The 20,710-nt window shown below is 41.1% G+C and overlaps 1 protein-coding gene across 1 annotated transcript in view; it reads left to right on the top strand.

The window, feature by feature from the left end:
• The first annotated feature begins 268 nt into the window (after positions 1–268).
• kcnh3 (potassium voltage-gated channel, subfamily H (eag-related), member 3) overlaps positions 269–20,710 on the top strand; it is a 196,396-nt gene continuing 175,954 nt past the window's right edge. Inside the window, exon 1 of the mRNA XM_063498310.1 lies at positions 269–387. Coding sequence (XP_063354380.1) covers positions 312–387 — 76 coding nt within the window. The 5' untranslated portion in view covers positions 269–311. The remainder of the gene's footprint in view (positions 388–20,710) is intronic.

Below are 20,710 nucleotides of genomic sequence, written 5' to 3'. Positions count from 1 at the left end.
TGCGTCCATCCTCGTCTCGTAACAGCGCGCGCGCACACTGGCGTTTTTTATTTGTTTGGTTGTTTCACCCCCGTTGGGAGGTGCACAGGTGCATCCCACGGTTAAGACTCGCTCTGTGCTGAGTTGATTATGGTCACAACCCCCGCGGTGCCAAGGTGGAGCCACCGCGCGTATCTCGAATCGGTGCGCTTCTCCAGGGGCTGGGATGCGCACCGGGCACCTCTCGCTTCCTGCCGAGTTTCGGGTCTGAGCAGGAGTCAAGCGCTGCCCCAGGGCGCAGAGGCAGGAGGACCCAGTCTACCCGGAGCAGGATGCCAGTAATGAGAGGGCTACTGGCCCCGCAAAACACCTTCCTGGACACCATAGCCACCCGCTTCGATGGCACCCGTGAGTAACAAGCAGGAGCTCTCTGATGAGCTCATTATCTCGTGGCTACTACACGCAGTTAAACCGTGTTCTTGATAGAAAACAACGGTGCAATATTAATCTTTATGTGACTGATATACATTTAGGAGTATTTTCAAATATGCAACTTTAAAAGTAAAAAAAAATATGTGCGCTTCTCTCCGCCACATGTATCCGTCTAAATAGTGACGTGCTCTAGGAAAACGTTTTCTCAGAGCCATTGATGGAAAATTTGCGTGATGGCTTTAAGTTCCATAGTAACAGTTTTAGTCTTGTACTCTATGCTTCTAAGAAATGAAGTAGGATTAGTTTAATTCCGTTTTATTTCGTGCTGTAGTTTTTTCTATTGTGGACACTGTGTCCAAGCTTAACTCTATGTCATCTGCATGTTTTAGTGATGCAGTTTTAGCAGAAAGGTTCCCCAGAGCGTTTGCACTTCACACCCAGGATGAGCACACGGGAGTCCTGCCTTAGTCTGATCTCTGTCACAGCACTCTATTCTGTTCAAGCACAATAGAGATGCCGGGGAGAGAGAGGAGGCAGGATGCACAGACCAGTTATTTTTTTCTGTCTTTGGCAAGAGTGTCTTGTGAACAGATGCAATGAGCAGCCCGTGTGTGTTTGGGCCCATGCTGGGTAGGTAGGCGGGTGAGAGATTATATCGTGTTTGGGGTGTTCAGTTCTCCCTTTTTTTGTTTTGTTTTTGTTTTTTGCATCGATTATTCAGGGTGATTGGAGTTTATGTGAGACTGTGAGCGGTGGTGAGCCAGTGACTTCAATAAACCAGTTATGTGTGACAGCGGGATAGAAAAGATTATGGGACCAGGCAGGGAGCAAGATGCTCAAAGGCAGATCCTGATCTCACTCAAGGTTTTTCCAACTCCTCTCCCTTCCTCTCCTGTTTGGACATTTAAAAGCTCTCACTTTAAAGTACACATGAGTCTTCATGAAGTGGAGAAAGGCTACAAAGTCTCCTAACGCTGTATCGTGTAGCTCCACATTATTCATAGGAAACACTTAGAGCACACGCAGGCCACACATTGGCTGACACCGAAATTTTAAGGACTCCGCTCACGCCCTCGTTGTCTAAAGAAGAAATGGTCTAAGTGGAACTGTTTCCCTGTGAGCGGCTAAAACACAGGCCTTCCACTTGCCGAGGTGCTGATAATTACACATTTCCAGCCGTACTGGTGCAGCCATTGTAATTAACACGAATGGATGTCAAGAATTCATTGTGGCCTTTCTGCCTGTCAGAGGAGCTTGTGGGAGGCAGGGAGGGCAGGATGGGAGAGTGTGTGTAGCTACTCCTGTGGAAGAGGGAGACATTTCAGACGTCTAAATATAAATCCATTTGGGTTCTGGCTGTGACACAGGTGCAGATATGTGTTTTTTTAAACGGTGTGGCATTAGCTCCTCATTAAAACCGACACTTTGGTGCGAATGGGAGAAGGCCAACTAAGCGTCTCTCTGTAGAGGTGATGGAAGCTTTGTGTCTGAGTGAATACTGGTGTGTTGATGTGTTTCTGTGAAAAGCCATTTTGTTGGGAGCTGAATCAAATGGCAATAACAATTACTTGTAAATGCCATTCATCCCTGCTAGAGTGATATCTGAAAGCACTTTATTTTCTGTTGTTCAAGACTGTTTGCTTTGTGCGGCTGCACCACTGTTTTAGCAGACTCTATGCCGAATGTGGCAACACCACTAATGCACTTCCAGTAGTCCCTTCAGTTCAGAGCAGGAAAGGCTGTTGAAGACAAACCCTGGAGAGAACGGAAAGTGTACATAGCCAATCCATACTGGCCTCACTGACAACACAAAAACCTCTTTGCCACAATTTTTAAATTTGCACAAGTGGAATAATTTTAATGTATTGTGACATTGGGCATAACAAAGGCTGGTAGGTAGACAGTTTTGTGAGTAAGCAGCATGTATAGAGCCAAATGCTCTGGACAACCCTTGTTTTTTGGACACCTTGGGTTTGGCCAGTTACCTGCCTTGACTTGGTTGAAAGAAATGTATTGCTTGCAGATTATCGTATCATGGCTGACTGCTTAATAAGATCAGTGCTGCACTAGGCCCATAATAATCAGTCATTTCATCGACAGGGCTCTTCTACATTGCCGATACAAAATTTGCATATGTTACAATAGGAGAATGCCCAAACCAATAAAAGGAATGACTGCAGTTTTAAAATCTGAATCTGCTGTGCATTTTAATGTAACATGATGTATGACACAAGCAGGGCCAGATTTACTTCATTTTTGGGACCCACTTTTTTAAGCAGGTGCTCTTATCAGCTTGGCTAGATGAAGCAAAGTATTTGAATATGCCAATCTGCTTCTGACAGGTTCCAGAATCAGATATGTGATTGTTTAAACAATCAAGAAACATAAATCGATTTAAATAGGAAGCTTTGAGATCTGAGTCGTTACCTTCTTTGTCTTAAATGTAATCCAACCTTTGCTACGTGAACAAGAACTGTATTTAATGCCTGCGTCACATTACAGCTGACTGCTTAATAAAACCGGTCGCTGCAACAGGCCTGTAACAGTTAGTCAGTTCACTGACTGGTCTCTTGACAGAGGATTAATTGTCCACTTCTTCAATAATCAGTTAAATTGATCTAGTTATTCATCAAACTCATTGGGATCAACCCAAAGTTGCTACTTCAGCATCTGTGGGGATATGTTTGCTTTTATCTTTATATTATATGCTTTAAAAAAACCCTCTAATTTGAAGATTTCAACTTGCTTAAAAAAAAAACACTTCTCAAAATTTTTCTTACAGTTAATTGAAAACAGCAAATAAAAAAAAGTTACAGGCCCAATCTTCACTCAAGACAGTTGTTCCATTCATTTCTATCTGAAATATTTTACTGGTTAGCATCACATGACAAAATGGAGCTACTTCATCCAAAGTGTAAAACAACAAGATTTTGTGTACTTTAGGTAATTTTTGTGCATTTGACACTGAAGACGTGTTGCTGATGTTCTCGTCTGCTGGCAGTAGATGAAGGAGTCCAAACAATTAAAGAGACAGATTCCATCTAGATATAAGAACAGACATGATGTCGCACACATATGGGCTTGAGGTGCTGCATCCCACTGCAGACATCAAAGCTTCTGAATCATACACTTGGAGGAAGGTTATTATTTATAGACCACTGTCGTGGTGAATGCTGTAGCCAACAGCTCTCAAACAGCATGACGGAAAGAACATACAGAGTCACACGTTTTAAACACATTTGTCAAATGATCTGTGATTTAATGTTTGTTTTTTCATTTTGTCATTCATGGATTCCTGCAATTGTTATCATTGAGATTTTTTGGAATTTTTAATATAGAGAAATCATTCTGGGGGAAAGTGGTGAGGAAGAATATGGAAGGAATTAGTCCTCAGCATAAACCTCGTGCTCGGTTCAATCAATGTTCATTTGCTGCAGTGCTCCCTAGAAAAGACGGCAGCTGTGTGGGACTGAGTCAATTGGTCCTATTAATTGAGTGGGTCTTGGCTTGGTCTTAATCAGGTTAGGCCAAGAGCTCTGCTCATCACATGGACTGCCTGGTCTGGCACTCTGCATAAACTGCCAGGAGCCATGCTAACATCCTTTCTCATACTTCATTCAAAAATCCAAAAGGAGATTACGTGCATGAAGAAGGACAAACTATCATACTGTCAAGAGTAGAATTTCTATATTATTTTTAAAACAAGGTGCACTTGCTGTGTTTTCCAGATAGAACCAAATAAAATAAGTTACAAATCAAGACTTTACAAATTTTGCACTAATGTCAGCCTGGATTTGAAAGTTTAAATCAATAAAATTGTCACTTAGGCTGCTGAAAAAATCTTCTTGTATCATATTTTAGTTTATAAGATAGAATATATAGAATTATTATGTTGAACATGTTACTCACACAATACTGTCTTTGCAGCAAAGCCTGTTTGCTCCAGTCACATAGAAATGAGGTATAATTTCTCACTTTCTCACTCTAACAGCTGAGATAAGTGTCAAATTATCTGACAGTCCTCTCTTCTCCACCCATCACCCCTCGCTTCTGTTTCTCCTCCTTCATTAGTTGCCTCCCACCTTCCCCTTTTGTTTTTCACATCATATTTTTTTACAGGTAGGTCTATGTGCATACATGTAAGTGAGAAACCAAGTGCACATATCCTCAAAGCTACAGGCAGGAAAACTTGTCACCACCGTGCCCGTGTTTGTGTATCTGTGTGCCCGTTTATGTTTGACAGCACAGATTAATGGTGAAGCGTGATCGTGTTTCGTGTGTGTTTCCCCTGCGGCTCTTTGTGCTTAACCCCCCCCCCCCCCCTTCCCAGTCTTTTGTCAGGCAGGAACAGATGTAATGATAGTCCTAATAATGACTAGCCTAGCCTCTGTCACTTTATGGTATTAGCAAGCTGCACTCATTATATTCTACACCAAATAAAAAGACTGAAAATCTACATTAATGCTGCAAGCTCCACGAGGCTGTGTTTAGGCACAGTGGTAATTTGAGCTAAAGCGGATGTAAATAACTGGAATGTGCTAATGTGTTTCAGATGGGTGCGTCTCAAATGTCATACTTCTGCACTTGTGCTAAATGCTGTGTAATACATGTACTTGGATGCTCTAGCTTAGCTTAGGGGTTAGGGTTAGAATCAGTAAACGTTTCGGTGGTCACCATCTTTGCTATGTAGCTAAAAAGAAACCTGCACCAATTTTCAACCAGTATGAACTAGCTAATAGTTGTTATATCTGTTAACTTGCTAATATTTAAAGATATTTACCAGGCATTCATGTAATTAATTAACTAATGTGTTGTGCTGTTTGCTTTTTATTTTCGTTAAGCTGTTATCTTCACTGCAGAAGAATTTTGTGTCATATTTTTGGTCCAAGGTTTGGCATGCAGTTGACTTTAATATTCAGATATTACAGTCATCACTTCTGAAAGTGTTCGAGACAACACTAGCCTGTCAAACTTCAGACTACGCAGTTACTGCAGAGTGTGTAAGACAACTTGGTGACACCCTGGTGACCTCTGGTTGCTAGGGGAAAATATGTATTTTTCCATTGGTTGGCAAGTGGTTGGTGAGTATCGCTGAGTGAAATCTGCCATATCTCAATGCTACACCAAAAACCTTCTTGCGATTGCTTTGGTTGGGATCAGAGTGTCACAGTCATCCTTAGTTTGCATGGAAGATGACAACTTGTTTGCGAGCACTGCCTAACTTATCACAGAGGAGCCCTCTTCACAGTTTTACTACCACTTAGCAAGTCGCTGGTAAGTGTTTGCAGTCTTCCATACAGACTATGGCCGTCTGTGACAATCTGCAATTACAAGGAAGTTTTCGGTGCAGCAACATCTGCCTGTTTGCAACCAGTTTCACATGGGGACACCAAGCAACCTCGTGCAAGCATTCAACAATCGGTCAGGTAATACAAAATACACACTTCTTCCTAGTGGCTGGTTACCAGGGGTTACTGATTGGTCTCTAGGCCTGTGGGAGGCTTTAGCAATCAATTTTATTGCAACTGCCAGCAACCTTCAGCAGCTGGTTGCAGAATACAATTTTTTTCCCTACTGATTACAGGCCTGTGTGACTGGGGCCATAGCAAACTAACATTTTCACTGAAATCTAGCTGTGTGCTTACGTCAATAAGTAGATCTTGATGGCAAATCTCTGACCCTAATTTTTCCACAGGTCTCTTCACCTTTAAAGGGAGTTTGCAAAGTGTTTCTTTTAAGAGTGTTATGATTCACATTAAATACATACAAAATTATTCACAGCAAACAAGTCAAGAAGTGCTTGTCTAGGGAAATCTAAAAATAGTTCAAATGTACCAAAGTAAAGCAGACTCTCTCCTTTCATGTCAAACTGTTCCCTCATAAAGCTTCTCACAGTCCTACTTATATACATCTTTTAAATTACTACCTTCTTGACGCAGTTGGCTATTGTCTCTGAACACAGAAATAACGCAGCTGCATGGGCTATGCACTGACAGGGGAATGTCCCGTTAATAAAGGCTGGAGCTTGTCAAGCTGAGAGGCCAGCAGCTTGCAGCTGGTTTTGCTCATGTGAGTTGTATGACAGGAAATGATGCAAGATTAGCGTGACAGGCAAGCTGCGGGTAAATGGACAGGTTCTTATATAGCGCTTTTCTACTCTATCGTGAGCACTCAAAGCGCTTTACACAAGTACATTTGCCCGTTCGCACAAAGTGCTTCTGCAAACTAACAATAACTGACATCTACATATGGATGCACCAGAGAGCAACATGGGGTTAGTATCTTACCCATGGATACTTGGCATGCAGATTGGAGCAGACTGGGATTGAACCACCAACCTTCTGGTTAGTATGTGACCTGCTCTACCACCTGGGCTACAGTCTCTGCTTTAACTGGTCTGAGATCAGTTGTGAGCTGTGCTTGAGGTAGCATTAGCAAAAAACCAAGCACCCGTTTATCTTTGTAACAAATACGTTTTCTCTTATTAACCAGCTTGGCTAACATACATGATTGAATGTTTTTACTCCAGAAAAATTACTTTTATTATTGATACTTTAATACAAGTTTTATGTGTAGTGAGGTGTTCATAGGATTTTATTGCTACGTTTGCTAAAGCAGTCATTCTAAAAATGTCCTCCTCCAGTCCATGAAGCTGGCAGAGTGGTATATTTTTATTCTGGCACATTTTATCTGGTTAAAGAATAAAGGAAATGTAATTTTAATTTGATTTTGTTAATATCTTCTTTTTATTTTTCAGAATTTGCCTTCCAGTAAAAATTCTGAACTGGGACTTTTTACAATGGATAGAAATATTTCAACTCTATAATAAATTGGATAAGAAATCATTTGAAACTTTTTACTTTTAGATCAAGGATTCTTTTTCCAAGTATTCACAGGAGTCTTTAATATCCAGGATGGGTTTTTTATGGCAGGTGACTGATCAACATGTCTAAAAACTTTTTAGGAATTCTTAATAATTGGCTGATTAAAGTGATCATGGATCTAAATATAAGTCTATTTTAACTGATAAACTGTTAATGTACTGTAATGCTGTACAAGTGAGAAGTGATTAACAGAAATGGTAATCAGAGTTAACAGTACGCTAAATGAAGTGTAATTTTATCCGATTTTGATCAGCAGCACACATGAAAATCAAAAATCAAAAAAATTCAACAAGTAAATTCTTTGTTCCTGAACGTAGTGTAATTGTGCTGTAATATGCATCTTGTTATTAGAGGTGAAAAAGGCAGAAAGGCACCGGAAGTGGAAACAAAATAAGCAGATATCAGATGGGGGTCGATGGGTGGGTGATGAATGTGGTCTGAGTACCGGCATGAATAGCTGCAGATATAATCAAAATACACAACTGTAAGGGAAATTTGGGTTAAAGAAGATATATCCCAAATACTAACAGTATTATGTAGAAGGCCATTCTCATTTCAGGGAGAGAAATAGTGCAGTTTTGTCAAAACCACTGACGTATCTCACTTACGCAGGAGATGTGCTTTGGTGGCAGCACATCATACACTGGGAGTTTGGCGTTAGTGATGCACGTCTGTCCTAACTATTCATTTTCCAGCACAAAGGGTTACAGATGATTTAACAGAAACCACACTCGTTTTCTAAAACTAAGAACTAGTTTTTAGTGTGGGAACCTAACCAGCGGGTAGAAGTTAAAATAAATTAAAAGTGAAAGTAAAGATGGAGTGCAGAAAAGTGAACCAAAGTGCAGGACAATAGCATAACATGTACAATGATCATCTGATGTTTTTGAGTTTTTGAAAAATATGCTGGATGGTTGAATAGCCTACTGCAAAAGAAACCTATGTACTGGGTAAAACGCAACAAAAAACTAAACTAAACAAATATAGAAAAAATCCTGCAATCCTGGGATTGTTTTCTCATGACCAATATTGCATGTCAAGGCACTGGCACCAGCAGACACTTTGTGTAAGATGGTGGGACAAGGGCAAAGGCTTCAGGTGACAATGAAAACAGATTTACAATGTACGGTAAACTTTTAGAAGCTATTTGTTTCTCTTCACATTGTGCTGCCTGTATAAATACAATAGTAAAACACAGTCATACTACACTTGCTTTGTCAGCTCCGTGGAGCATAAGGAGAAGAGAAATAATGAAAGTATCAATTAAGTTTGCTCTTGAGCTCATTTATAACCTCGAGAGCTCTCGGTAAAGTAAGCACATCTCCATCAAGAGCTCATTTCATTATTTCTGAATTTAACAGTCTCCTTTTTACACTCACGCTGTGCCTGCAGTCAGATTATGAAGTTGATAATCAATAATGAGAGAACTTGGCTCTGTTACTGAATAATGTTTTTAACAGATGGATGAGTCGCACAGTTCAGACAGCAGAAGGTCTCAGAGCTGAAATCATAGGATCTTCAGGTGGTTTTGGTTTTCTTAAAAATTCATGGGCATGCTAAAATAAAGTCCCTGCACTCTCTGAAACTCACTATTACACACATAAGGTATCTGGCTGCAGTATGCTGTATTTTTAAAGGCTGTGGGTGAGTCTCAATCAATAGATACCCAAACAGTCATATATTATTTACAGCAGCTGTTTGTTTAAACCCCCCCCAATCCAGAGCAGTTTACTTAGGCGGCAGATAAGAAGAGGACGCAGTATCATATGAAAGCAAAGTATGCAGTGGTTTAAACAGGATTCCTTATATACTATATATATAATCTGTATACCAGTATATAAATCGTGTGTTTCATCGTATGAAAAAATAAACAAAAGCCACGTCGTGCCGCTATTAAAGTTGCCCCTGTGCAGTTTTTCAGTCCTTCTAGCCTTTAAAATAGAAATATAAAAATTTCCCTTCAAGGGCAAAGTAATACTTTGAAATTCATTTGGTAGAAATAAGCCGAGATCTGGCATGTGCATTGGGATGCTGAAGTACTTTCACAGATGAAATGAAATTAAAACAACACAGAAGAAAGATTATTTACAGCATTTCTCTTTTTCTTCGGCAGCATGCACTAAAATGGTAAATGGCCTGTATTTGTATAGCGCTTTACTAGTCCCTAAGGACCCCAAAGCGCTTTACACAACCAGTCATCCACCCATTTACGCACACATCCACACACTGGTGATGGCAAGCTACATTGTAGCCACAGCCACCCTGGGGCGCACTGACAGAGGCGAGGCTGCCGGACACTGGCGCCACCGGGCCCTCTGACCACCACCAGTAGGCAACGGGTGAAGCGTCTTGCCCAAGGACACAACGACCGAGACTGTCCAAGCCGGGGCTCGAACCAGCAACCTTCCGATTACAAGGCGAACTCCCAACTCTTGAGCCACGATCGTGCACTAACCACAAAATGTTTCACTGATAATGGTTATTGTAGTTGTATTGTAGTCTTTATTGTCTTTTTCTATTTTGAAAAATCAAAGGAAACTTTGAAAATTGGTTTGGTCTCAAATTAGATAACACATTATGATAAGCATTGATATAAATGGCAAATTAAAACATGGTAAATAGACTGGTTCTTATATAGCACTTTCTACTCCACTTGGGTGCTCAAATCGCTTTATACAGCATGTCTCATTCACCCATTCACGCCCATTCATATGAGCACTTCTTTTTACATCTCAGTGCTTTCTATGTAACATTCACACTCCGATGAACACATCTGGAGCAACTCGGGATTTGGTATCTTGTCCAAGGATACTTTGGCATGCAGACTGGAGCAGCCAGTGATCGACCCACAGTTCAAGGTCGGGGAGGAGGTGCTTGAGCCTATTCCAGCTATCATAGGGTGAGAGGCAGACTGCACTCTGGTTAAGTTGCCGGTATACTATAGGGCAAAGAGACAGACAGAAATTCACTTTCAGATTTTTAGACAGTTTAAAAATGATGAAATAAGTTTTGTCTTTGGACGGTGGGGGGAGGCTCTCATGCAGGCAGGGTAAGAGCTTATTTTAGCGCTCCGAGAGCTTCTGGTCGTGGCGGGGGGTTAGCTGTTGTTTTTAAATCACACTTTGAGTTTAAGCAACTATCCTCATGGACACGCCACACCAGCTTTGAACTTTGCCTGTGTGAACTGGGCCACTCGCCTTCATTGCTGTGTGCAGTAGTTTATCGGCCTCCTAAATATAACAAGGAGTTTTTATCTGAGTTTTCGGAGTTTCTCGCTGACTGTGCATCCCGGTATGACCAGGTCCTGCTACTCGGTGATTTTAATATATACGTATGTTGCCCAGGGAAGCCCCTGGCTAAGGAATTCATGGACCTGGTGAACTCTTTTAATCTTGTTCAATCTGTTAAATGTGCCACTCAAGAACGTGGTCACACATTGGATTTGGTGTTATCGTATGGGTTATCTGTCTGTAACTTACATGTGGAGGATGCTGTATTCTCTGATCATATGCCCATTTTATTTGACGTTGTTCCTCTTAGTCCTGTTGTTAAACGGGCTGCACCTACGCAATGCTATCGTGCCTTCGGCTCAGATACTGCTGAAGATTTGTCAACACTATTTGAACAACTTGTGTCCAGTCCCTCTGAGCCGTCCTCCGTAGATGGATTACTATCTCATCTGGACTCTGTTTGTAAATCTGCCCTTGATGTTGTTGCACCTCTAAGACTCAGGCAGTGTAAACCCAAGGCCAGCCCTTGGCTAACTGATTTTACTCGAGCCATTAGAAGAGAATGTAGGAGATGTGAAAGACGATGGAAAAAGGACAGGCTGTACGTCTCTCTGGAAGCTCTTAAGACGAGCTGGAAAGCTTATCAGAGGGCAGTAAAGACCGCCAAAAACTCCTATTTTTCACAACTTATTGCTGTTAATTCACATAACCCTCGTGTTCTGTATAATACCATTAATTCTGTACTGAATGCAGAGGATCATGTTCTTCTGCAATCTTCTGAGGTTATGTGTAATAGGTTTCTTAATTTCTTTGTGGATAAGGTTTCTAGTTTGAGACCCTCCACTGTATCTTCTGTTGACCCGGCTGTGCATGTTCCCTGTTTAAATTTGCTTATTGCTTTCCAACCAATTGTTCTACCTGAACTAGAGAAGCTTGTGTTAACTGCTAAACCGTGTGGTTCTCCGAATGATGTCGTTCATACCCGTTTTCTGAAAGAGGTGTTTCCTACTGTTGGACCACATATTCTGAACATAATCAATACCAGCCTCTTGTCAGGTCAAGTACCAAGTGACTTTAAGCATGCAGTTATTCATCCCTTACTTAAGAAGCCAGGCTCAGATATTTCAGTAATGTCAAATTTTAGACCCATCTCTAAACTTCCTTTTCTGAGTAAGATCTTGGAAAAGGTTGTTCACACTCAGCTGATGGATCATCTAAACAACTTTCAAATGTTTGAAGTTTTTCAGTCCGGCTTTAGGCCGTTTCATAGCACAGAGACAGCTCTCATAAAGGTTATGAACGATATTCTGGTAGCGACAGACTGTGGTAAACATGTAGTGCTTATACTACTAGATATGACTGCTGCATTTGACACAGTGGATCACGACCTGCTGATCTCTCGATTACAGCATTGTGTGGGCATTTCTGGCTTGGCACTCCTGTGGATAAAATCATATCTCTCACACAGGAGCTTCTGTGTTAAGTTGGGCTCATCATCGTCCTCTGTGGCCCCTCTGTCAAGGGGTGTACCACAGGGATCTATTCTTGGGCCATTACTGTTTTCATTGTATCTCCTGCCACTGGGTGCAATATTTTGGTAAACACAATGTTTCATTTCATCTATATGCTGATGATTGCCAGCTCTATTTTCCTTTCAGTCATTCTGATAGCTCCCCAATTAGACTCCTGCTTGATTGCCTTAGCGATGTTAAGTCATGGATGGCTCAAAACTTTTTAAATTTTAATGAACGTAAAACGGAAGCAATTGTGTTTGGCCCGAATCGTTCCTCTGATGTCCCTGATGTTGACCTTGCTGCTCTGACCCCTCACCTGAAGAGCTCGATTACCAATCTTGGGTTAAAAATCGACTCTGCACTTACCTTTAATGGCCACGTGAATGGGGTGGTGAAATCGTCATTCTATCACCTCAGGCGTCTGTCGAAGGTTAAACCTTTTCTTTCAAGGCGTGACTTGGAGACTGTCATCCACGCTTTTATAACCTCACGCTTGGATTATTGTAACTCCCTTTTAATAGGGGTTGGACTGGGCACTCTGACACGCCTGCAACTAGTACAGAATGCTGCGGCACGGTTTTTATCTGGTAAAAGGAAATTTGAGCACATTACTCCGGTCCTGGCCTCCCTACACTGGCTTCCAATTGAATTTAGGATTCATTTTAAAGTTCTTTCATTGGTTTTTAAATCTTTAAATGGTCTGGCACCTGCATATATGTCTGATTTGCTGAAGCCCTATGTCCCCACTCGTTCGCTCCGGTCAGCTGAGCAGCTGTTGCTCTCAGTCCCCAAATCACGGCTGAAACTGAGAGGAGACCGAGCGTTCTCTATTGTGGCTCCTAAGCTTTGGAATAATCTTCCTCTTCACATTAGGCGATCGACATCAGTGATGGTTTTTAAATCCAGATTGAAAACGCATTTTTATTCACTGGCTTTTGACTCAGTGGTTGACTGACTTGTATTTACTTATATTTTATTGTTTTCGTTATGTTTATTATTTTATCGTATTTATTATTCTTATGGCATCTATTATGTTTCTATTGTTCAGCACTTTGGTCAGCCTTGTGTGTTTTTAAAGTGCTATATAAATAAACGATGATGATGATGATGATGATTTGAACTTCACACAGAAAGGGCCCAGCCAGTAGGTTCAAACCCAGACTAGCTGTTACGTGATAGTGCTAACAACATATCAGCTATGCTACCTTTGTAATATTTTGTATTTACTAATCATCAGTAAGGTTATAACATATGTTTATGTGAGTAATGTGTACAAAAAGTAATAATTTTATTAATTATCGTTTAATGCAAACAATCAGGGAAATGAGAGTGGGGAAAGTAGAATTCAATACTAAACATACAAGACAAGGGTTAACAGGAAACGGCATAATCGCAACAGCTAAAACAGGGACAAAGGCTAGACAAGTTAAAAAGAACACAAGGAAGTGGACACTACCAAACACCAAACAAGGAAATATAAACTCAACTATGGATAAAGCAAAACCAGGAACCAAGGATTCAAAAACCTCTAGAAAGATAAAAAATAAACAATAATTCCAAGCAGCTATAAAGAGATAACACAAGATAAATACAAAGAAAAACATGAAGGGGAAAAAGTAAACGGTAAACCAAGAATGAAACTGAACATAATTAAGGATAATTAAGAATCTCGTTATTATGGGATTAAGGAGTAAGTAACCAGAATTTAGGAGTCCTAAAAACACAAAACCCTGTGTTTCAGAAACATGACATTCACACCAGAAGGTTAAAAATTGTTCAGCTGTTCCCTTAACTTTTTGAGTAGTATATTTAATCATAGCTGATAAGTGACAATTACACTTACTGTCTGATGACACTGGTGCATCTACTTTTGTATATATTATGTATTTGTTAAGGATTATTAATGGTGTTTGCAAACCCCACACTATGCATACACACATACACACACATACCTACACACACCATGATCATGATGCTGTATGGCTATGATATATTAGCCAACTGAACTGTTAAGTGTTCAAATACTAACAAGTATGGGATTTGTGTAAATATTTCTATACACCATATACACTGTATTGCAAAACATATTCACTTGTCTGCCTTCACGTGTATAAGAACCGGATGAGGAGGCCTGGCACTCTTCACAGTCTTCATTCATCGCAAAGATGCTCTGTCAGGTTGTGCAGGATTCTGTGCAGGCCAGTCAAGTTCTTCCACACCAAACTTGCTCATCTATGTCTTTTTGGATCTTGCTTTCTGTACTGGTGGCATCCTATCATGGTACGACACTAGAATTCAAAGAGTTCCTGAGAGCTACCCGTTCTTTCACAAATATTTATAGAAGCAGTCTGCATGCAGCATGTTGCCGCAGTGTCTCGCAGCAAGGAGGTCCGGAGTTCAATTCCATCAGGTCAGGGTCATTCTGTGGAGTTTGCATGTTCTCCCCATGTTTGCATGGGTTCTCTCCGGGTACTCCAGCTTCCTCCCAAGGTCTAAAGACATGCAGTTAGTGAGGTAGGTTTATTGGTGATCCTAAATTGATCATAGGTGTGACTGTGAGTGCAAATAGTTGTCTGTCTGTCAGTTATGTGTTAGCCCCATGACAGGCTTGCGACCTGTCCAGGGTTCACCCTGCCTCTCGCTCTAAGACAGCTGGGATAGACTCCACAACTGGATTCAATGGTTTGAATGGGTGAGTGAATACTTTTGGCAATATAGTGTAAATTTTTACACTCACACTGACCAGGTCAATGTTTATACAAAGTTTCATCAAGGTTGGTCCACTCATCTAGGAGGAGATATGGAACATACATACATAAATAGATACATGATATCCAAGGTGTTTATTCAAAGCTGCTGGTGTCTCAGAGGTGCAAGGTGCCATTAAGTACTGGTCCTACGTCATGTGTTGTACCTGTATGATACCTGTCGCCTTGCTAACACATTTTTTCTAAATCTAACCAAAACCTTTGGTGCCTTAGGCTTGGTTAGTTAGGACTAACCTAGTCCTAGTCTTAGTCCTCATGGAAAGATGTGAGTCAACACAAAAGATATCTTTATTGACTTTGTCTTTGTTTTTTCACCTGTAAACATGGATGCTTGTCTTTGTTGCCTTATCTCTTAGCACCAGTAGCAACATATAGATCCCAAAGTACATTTTCAGATGACCGACACAACCTATCAGCAACCTAAATACCATGTGACTTTTCTGCTACCAGTGAAAAGGACCCTTTATAAATGGGCTTTGTGTCTGGTCAGAGCGGCAGGGCCTCTTGAAATGAAGCAGAGAAAACAAGTGTCAAAATGTTAGGTTGAACTTTGTCATCTCTTCTTCTCTCTGAATTATTCAATTTTACGTTCACCCACTTCTTACAGACGAGCAGACCTGTGTTAGCCTTTTACTTTAGGGTTGTGAAAAGCATAATAGGAGCTGCTGAGTTGTAGTGCGATAGAGAAGACACCGTGACCAGGTGAACTGAATGTCAGATTGGCTAAGGGAGAGAGAAACATGTTTAGAAAGCACAGACAGGTAGAGAAACAGACAAAGCTAGAAATAGACAAGAAGCCAGGTGGTCAGCGCGGATGTCACCATGTGCGTAAGAAATGAGGGAAGCAAAAAAGATGAGTGCGCAGGAGGAGAAGGACAGAGTCTGCGACTGTAATGGCAGTAAATGAAAGTGATGAAGCCAAAGCGACAGGGGGTACAACTGACTGCTTTGAAGTAATATGTTCCATTAGGAAACAGATGAATCTGAGCTCTGGCTTTATTAGACCCTGGAATTAGCAAAGCAGCAGATAGAGCAGCTATTACATCGTCTTCAAGATGTTTCCTAGTAAATGTTCTTTTCAGTATCACCTTGTTTAAGAGAGTATCAGCTTGATTATGTGTTGTCCTGAGCTAACTATTTACAGCAGTGCACTGTTTCCACAATGTCACATTTATATTGTGCTGCTTGCGGTAGTTGAGCAATGTATTGCTGTTTATTCTCTGATTTTTATAAGAACTACTGAGTGTAACATAAGAAAAGACAAATTATGCATTATTAGCTTTAAAAAGGAGCCCATGTACTTGGTGAATTTTGTCTGTTAGCAGGATTGCTGCTGGGAACGGTGGAATAATTTCCCCATAAGTACCAACCCGTATTCCACATACATCCTAAAGCCGAGTCTAACATCAAACTAAATCTGAATGCTCAACAGGTACGACCCAAATGAGAGTTTTGATTTGATTCCCACAAAGAGAGCTGGTGATGTTTCTTTTCGTGTATTTATTTATTTTTATTTATTACCTCAGGATTCTTGTGTTGAATGACTTCATTTAACATCTGCATTGTATCCTCATAGCTGTCCTCTCTTTCAAAACAGTAACTTTGTAACTGCGACATCGAAGTTTAGCTACAAACACATTGTTTCCCCTGTTCACTGAACAGGAACAATGCAATGTGTGGCATTCAATATGATTAAAATCCACATATTTTTGTATTCAGTTCGATTCAGTTTTATTTCTGTAATGCCTAATCACAACAGCAGTTGCCTCAAGGTGTTTTATATTGTAAGATAAAGACAATATTACAGAGTAACCACAACAAACAGATGACCCCCTACGAGCAACACTGGGAAGAAACAAATGGGTCATTTAGTTCCAAGTAGGGAAATTTGTATTCCTTATCATATAATCAAATAATCAGTTTTAGAATTTTCAATATCTTTTTCTGTTTTGTGACATTACCTCTGTGCACAAAACAAGATTTTCAAGCAGCCTTCCTGGTACCCAACTTAATCAATTAATTCTTGGGGTGGCTGTAGCTCAGGTGGCAGAGCAGGTCAGCCACTAATCAGAAGGTCGGTGGTTCGATCCCAGGCTGCCTCCTGGCTGCATGCCAAATATCCTTGGGCAAGATACTAACCCCATGTTTGCCTACTGGTGGTGGTCAGAGGGCCCGGTGGCGCCAGTGTCCGGCAGCCTCGCCTCTGTCAGTGCGCCCCAGGGCAGCTGTGGCTACATAGCTTGCCATTGTGAATGTGTGTGTGAATGGGTGAATGAATGAATGTAAAGCGCTTTAGGGTCCTTAGGGACTGAGTAAAGCGCTATACAAATGCAGGCCATTTACCATTCACAAAGCGACCCCTTTGTGAAGAGCTGACACGCTGACTTGGGCTTATCACCCAATATCAGTTGCAGCAAACCTCTGCAGTCAGTTTATGTCAGTACAGGAGCAGGCTTTTATAGCAGTATATTGGTATATTGGTGCCTCCATCTACAAACTATACTTTAAGATGCAGTGTGTGGTGTGAATGAGGCAGGGCGATTCCACATGTTGGATTTCAGAGCCATTTTAACTGACGCGGTGGCAGCTCGCGAACTACCATGCGCACATACTTCACACCACAACAGCAACCCTAATTCACCTTATTTATGTCGGCGGGCGTAATTGCGGATGCCGCGCAGGTGCGTCCGCCTTCCCTGCACGACACCACAAACCACACCCCACCACACAGTGAAAATCAGATTTTTGTTTTTTAACATTTTGGTTTTGTATAGAAGCAGAAGCATTGCAGCTATACAGTGATTCCATCTCTGTATCCACCTTAGCATTGGTGACAATCCCTCAAACCATACAAGCACCCACCTGTACTGTACTTCATTTCCAGTCATTTACATTCATGTGTGAAACTCTGAGTCAGATTTGAAACAGCAGAACAAAGAAGAAGATACAGTCGGCTGCTTTGAACTAGATGCCAATGCTGTGTGATGGATGAGTCACTCCACCAGCAACCTGTACAGATCAGAAATGTTCAGCATGTTCAGATTTTAACCTGCTGACGTGGAAGACATTGCAAGTAAAGAGAGCTGGTGAGGCAGACATGCAGTGCGTAACAACATTATTTCTCTGATATGACAGAGCCACTTGGACTTCCTGCAGACCCTTAAAAACTACTTATGTCTTTTAAAGACTGAGTCAACTCTGTCTTTTTCTGTTGGGTTTTGGATGATGTGTTGGATGTCGTGTGGTGTACATAAGTACAGGTGAAGCATGATGTTCCAAAGGGTATGCTCTTGTGTCTTGGTCTGAAAGGGAAAAGAAAAAAACAAAGCAAATACACACTATGTAGCACCTATAGACACACAGCTCTCTTATAGGCACATGATTTTATGCAAATACATGCAAAGCCAAGGTCGAGCAGAAGACAAAGAGTCACAAGGACATTTATAAATGGAGAAAGGGAATTCTCTGTAAGGATCTAGAATGTGTCCTGTTAGAAATATGAGTTACTTGGAGACCGGGATCATCCTTCAGTGCTAATCCTATATCTTGACCTAAGTTTTCTGAGGTTTAAACCAAAATTTTCTTAATATTAATTTCCAGTTTCCTTGACTAAAAACATTTGAGTCATCTCTAAAAGGCACATCCAATTTCCCTCGGGATGAATAAAGTATGATCAATCAATCAATCAATCCAAACTTAATTTCTTAGGACAACCCATTTGATTGATTTCGTCAGTATTGGGTTTATGTTTTGACATATACGTCCATATCTACAATGATTTCAACTCATTAAAGAAAGCGATCTTTTCCTTTGCCTGTACTCCACGTCTCTAACACGTATGCTGATAGTCCTTGTGCTATCTTGCTCACAAACCCCCTTTTTTGCTTCTCCACCCTGACAGAAGAATTACCCCCAGGAAGAATACCTTTCTTGATAAAATGGCAGACACAATCACAGTTTTAAGTCTGATGTTCAAGCACATGAGCGCAAAAGAGAAAACAGTGTCCCATTTAAAACTTCCATCATTAATCTGGAGATATGAAATGTGTCATGGCTGTGTGAAGGTAGGCAGGAATGGTGGACCCAAAAGCTGGACTCACGGAGGCAGAGTGAACTCAAAACATGCAGCTTTATTGTGGGGTAGCAGACAGAAGAGAAAACTAGCTAAACTGGGAAAGAAAAACTAACAGGCAGGCAAGTTGGCAAACAAAACACAGTGAAGTATGAGGGACGACGCGACAATGAGCAGGGGCAGACGCAGACACTAAGTACAAGAGGTGATCAGGACTGAGAGGAAACAGCTGGGAGACACGGCTGACGCTGATTACACAGACGAGACAGGGAGAGCACAAAGCTGAACGCACTGACATAAGGCACAGACCTACAAAGTAAAACAGGAAGTACATGACAGACACAGAGATCCAGATATGACACAGAACTTAACAGACACAGACTCATGAGCAGACATAATAACATCATGGACAGAGACCAGGGCAGGCACAGAACAGAAACCTAACAAATGGCAAATCTTAACGGAAAACATAATCAGAATAAACAAGAACAGAAAATAAAGAAACACAAAACACTGAGTTGTCAGACTCAGGACCACAACAAAATGTCTCAGAGTGTGACAATGTTGCCCATAATAGTAAATTCAAAAAAGAAGCCAATGGATAATTGCAGAAAGCGGCAGTTCCTCTAATGACCAATCGAGGCTGGCTCCAAAACCTGTGACTGAGCTTTTTTATACATTATAGACTTTAATCCAGGTGAAGCTTCACATTAGGAGCATGGCTTCTTTGACTGACAGGTGTGCCAAAACTGGCAGCTATGCTGATTTTAATGATCATTAAAATCTTTTTGTTTTTACCAACATCACGTCAATGAATTTAATTCCCATCAACCTCAGCTGAACAAAAGCCCTCTTCTGTTTTGGAGACCATGAAAAAAGATGAGCACACTGAGAGTGAGGTGAGGGAGGTCTCTGTCGGTGTGTGCTGCAGCACTTTACACGGTGTTGCAAACAAACCAGGTCATCATCTCCATGTCTTGGGCCTAGAAAAACACAAGTGGAAAAATGCAAATAAAGGATGAAGTAAAAAGGAATAAGCATAATGGAGCATGGGGGAATTGTCATGTAGGTGATAGTGTTTTAAAAAGGTGCAATCGTGTGTATGTAAGTTATTGTTATTATTCAGATTTTTCCATGTTGTTTAGCCAAAGCCCATAAACACAGTAGCTCTTTGTGCGGTCAGGAGGCTACTTTAATCTTTTGTTGTAGTTTACATGTGTGGTATATGCCTAGCTCTGCATAGTTCTGATTGAAGTATGAGAGGATGTGCTTAAAGGGTAAGAGACAAAGATATAGATGATGTGGATTTGTCAACAAAATAAATTGCCTTATTTAATGGAAAACGTTATTTAGTTATTTGAGTCAGTGGTGCTACAAAGGAAACAAAAAGAGGGGTAACTGGTGAATTTTATCCACAGTAAAAGGCACATCTGGTCAGAAGAGGTCTTTCTTAAGTAGGAAGAGGTGTGTGCGGAGGAAGATTGTAGCATATGGCTAAGAGGAGAGTTTAAAGGTGGTGCAGGGCAGTTGGAATCTGTTTAGTCAGTCAGTCAGACAGTCAGTCACATAAACACTAAGCCAGAGCCAAATGACCCAAACAGGACTTGGCAGAGAGAGCCTGCAGACTGTCACTCTCTACCTCAGTGAGGATGCTGGAGACGGCCCTTTTGCCACCGCCTCAAAGCACCATAGATTAAAAAGGTGCATCCCTGATTTGTGTGCGGACGATAAGGTGCATATATTATTCAGCATGCGTTCATGTCCATTTGTTTGTTTTTGGATTGGTAGATGACCATTATATTGCATCATTAGTCCCTCCGCTTCTCTCCAG

The sequence above is a fragment of the Pelmatolapia mariae genome, linkage group LG16_19 (assembly GCF_036321145.2).
Source record: "Pelmatolapia mariae isolate MD_Pm_ZW linkage group LG16_19, Pm_UMD_F_2, whole genome shotgun sequence".
Taxonomy (NCBI): domain Eukaryota; kingdom Metazoa; phylum Chordata; class Actinopteri; order Cichliformes; family Cichlidae; genus Pelmatolapia; species Pelmatolapia mariae.
This window is presented reverse-complemented; position numbering and strand designations above follow the sequence as displayed.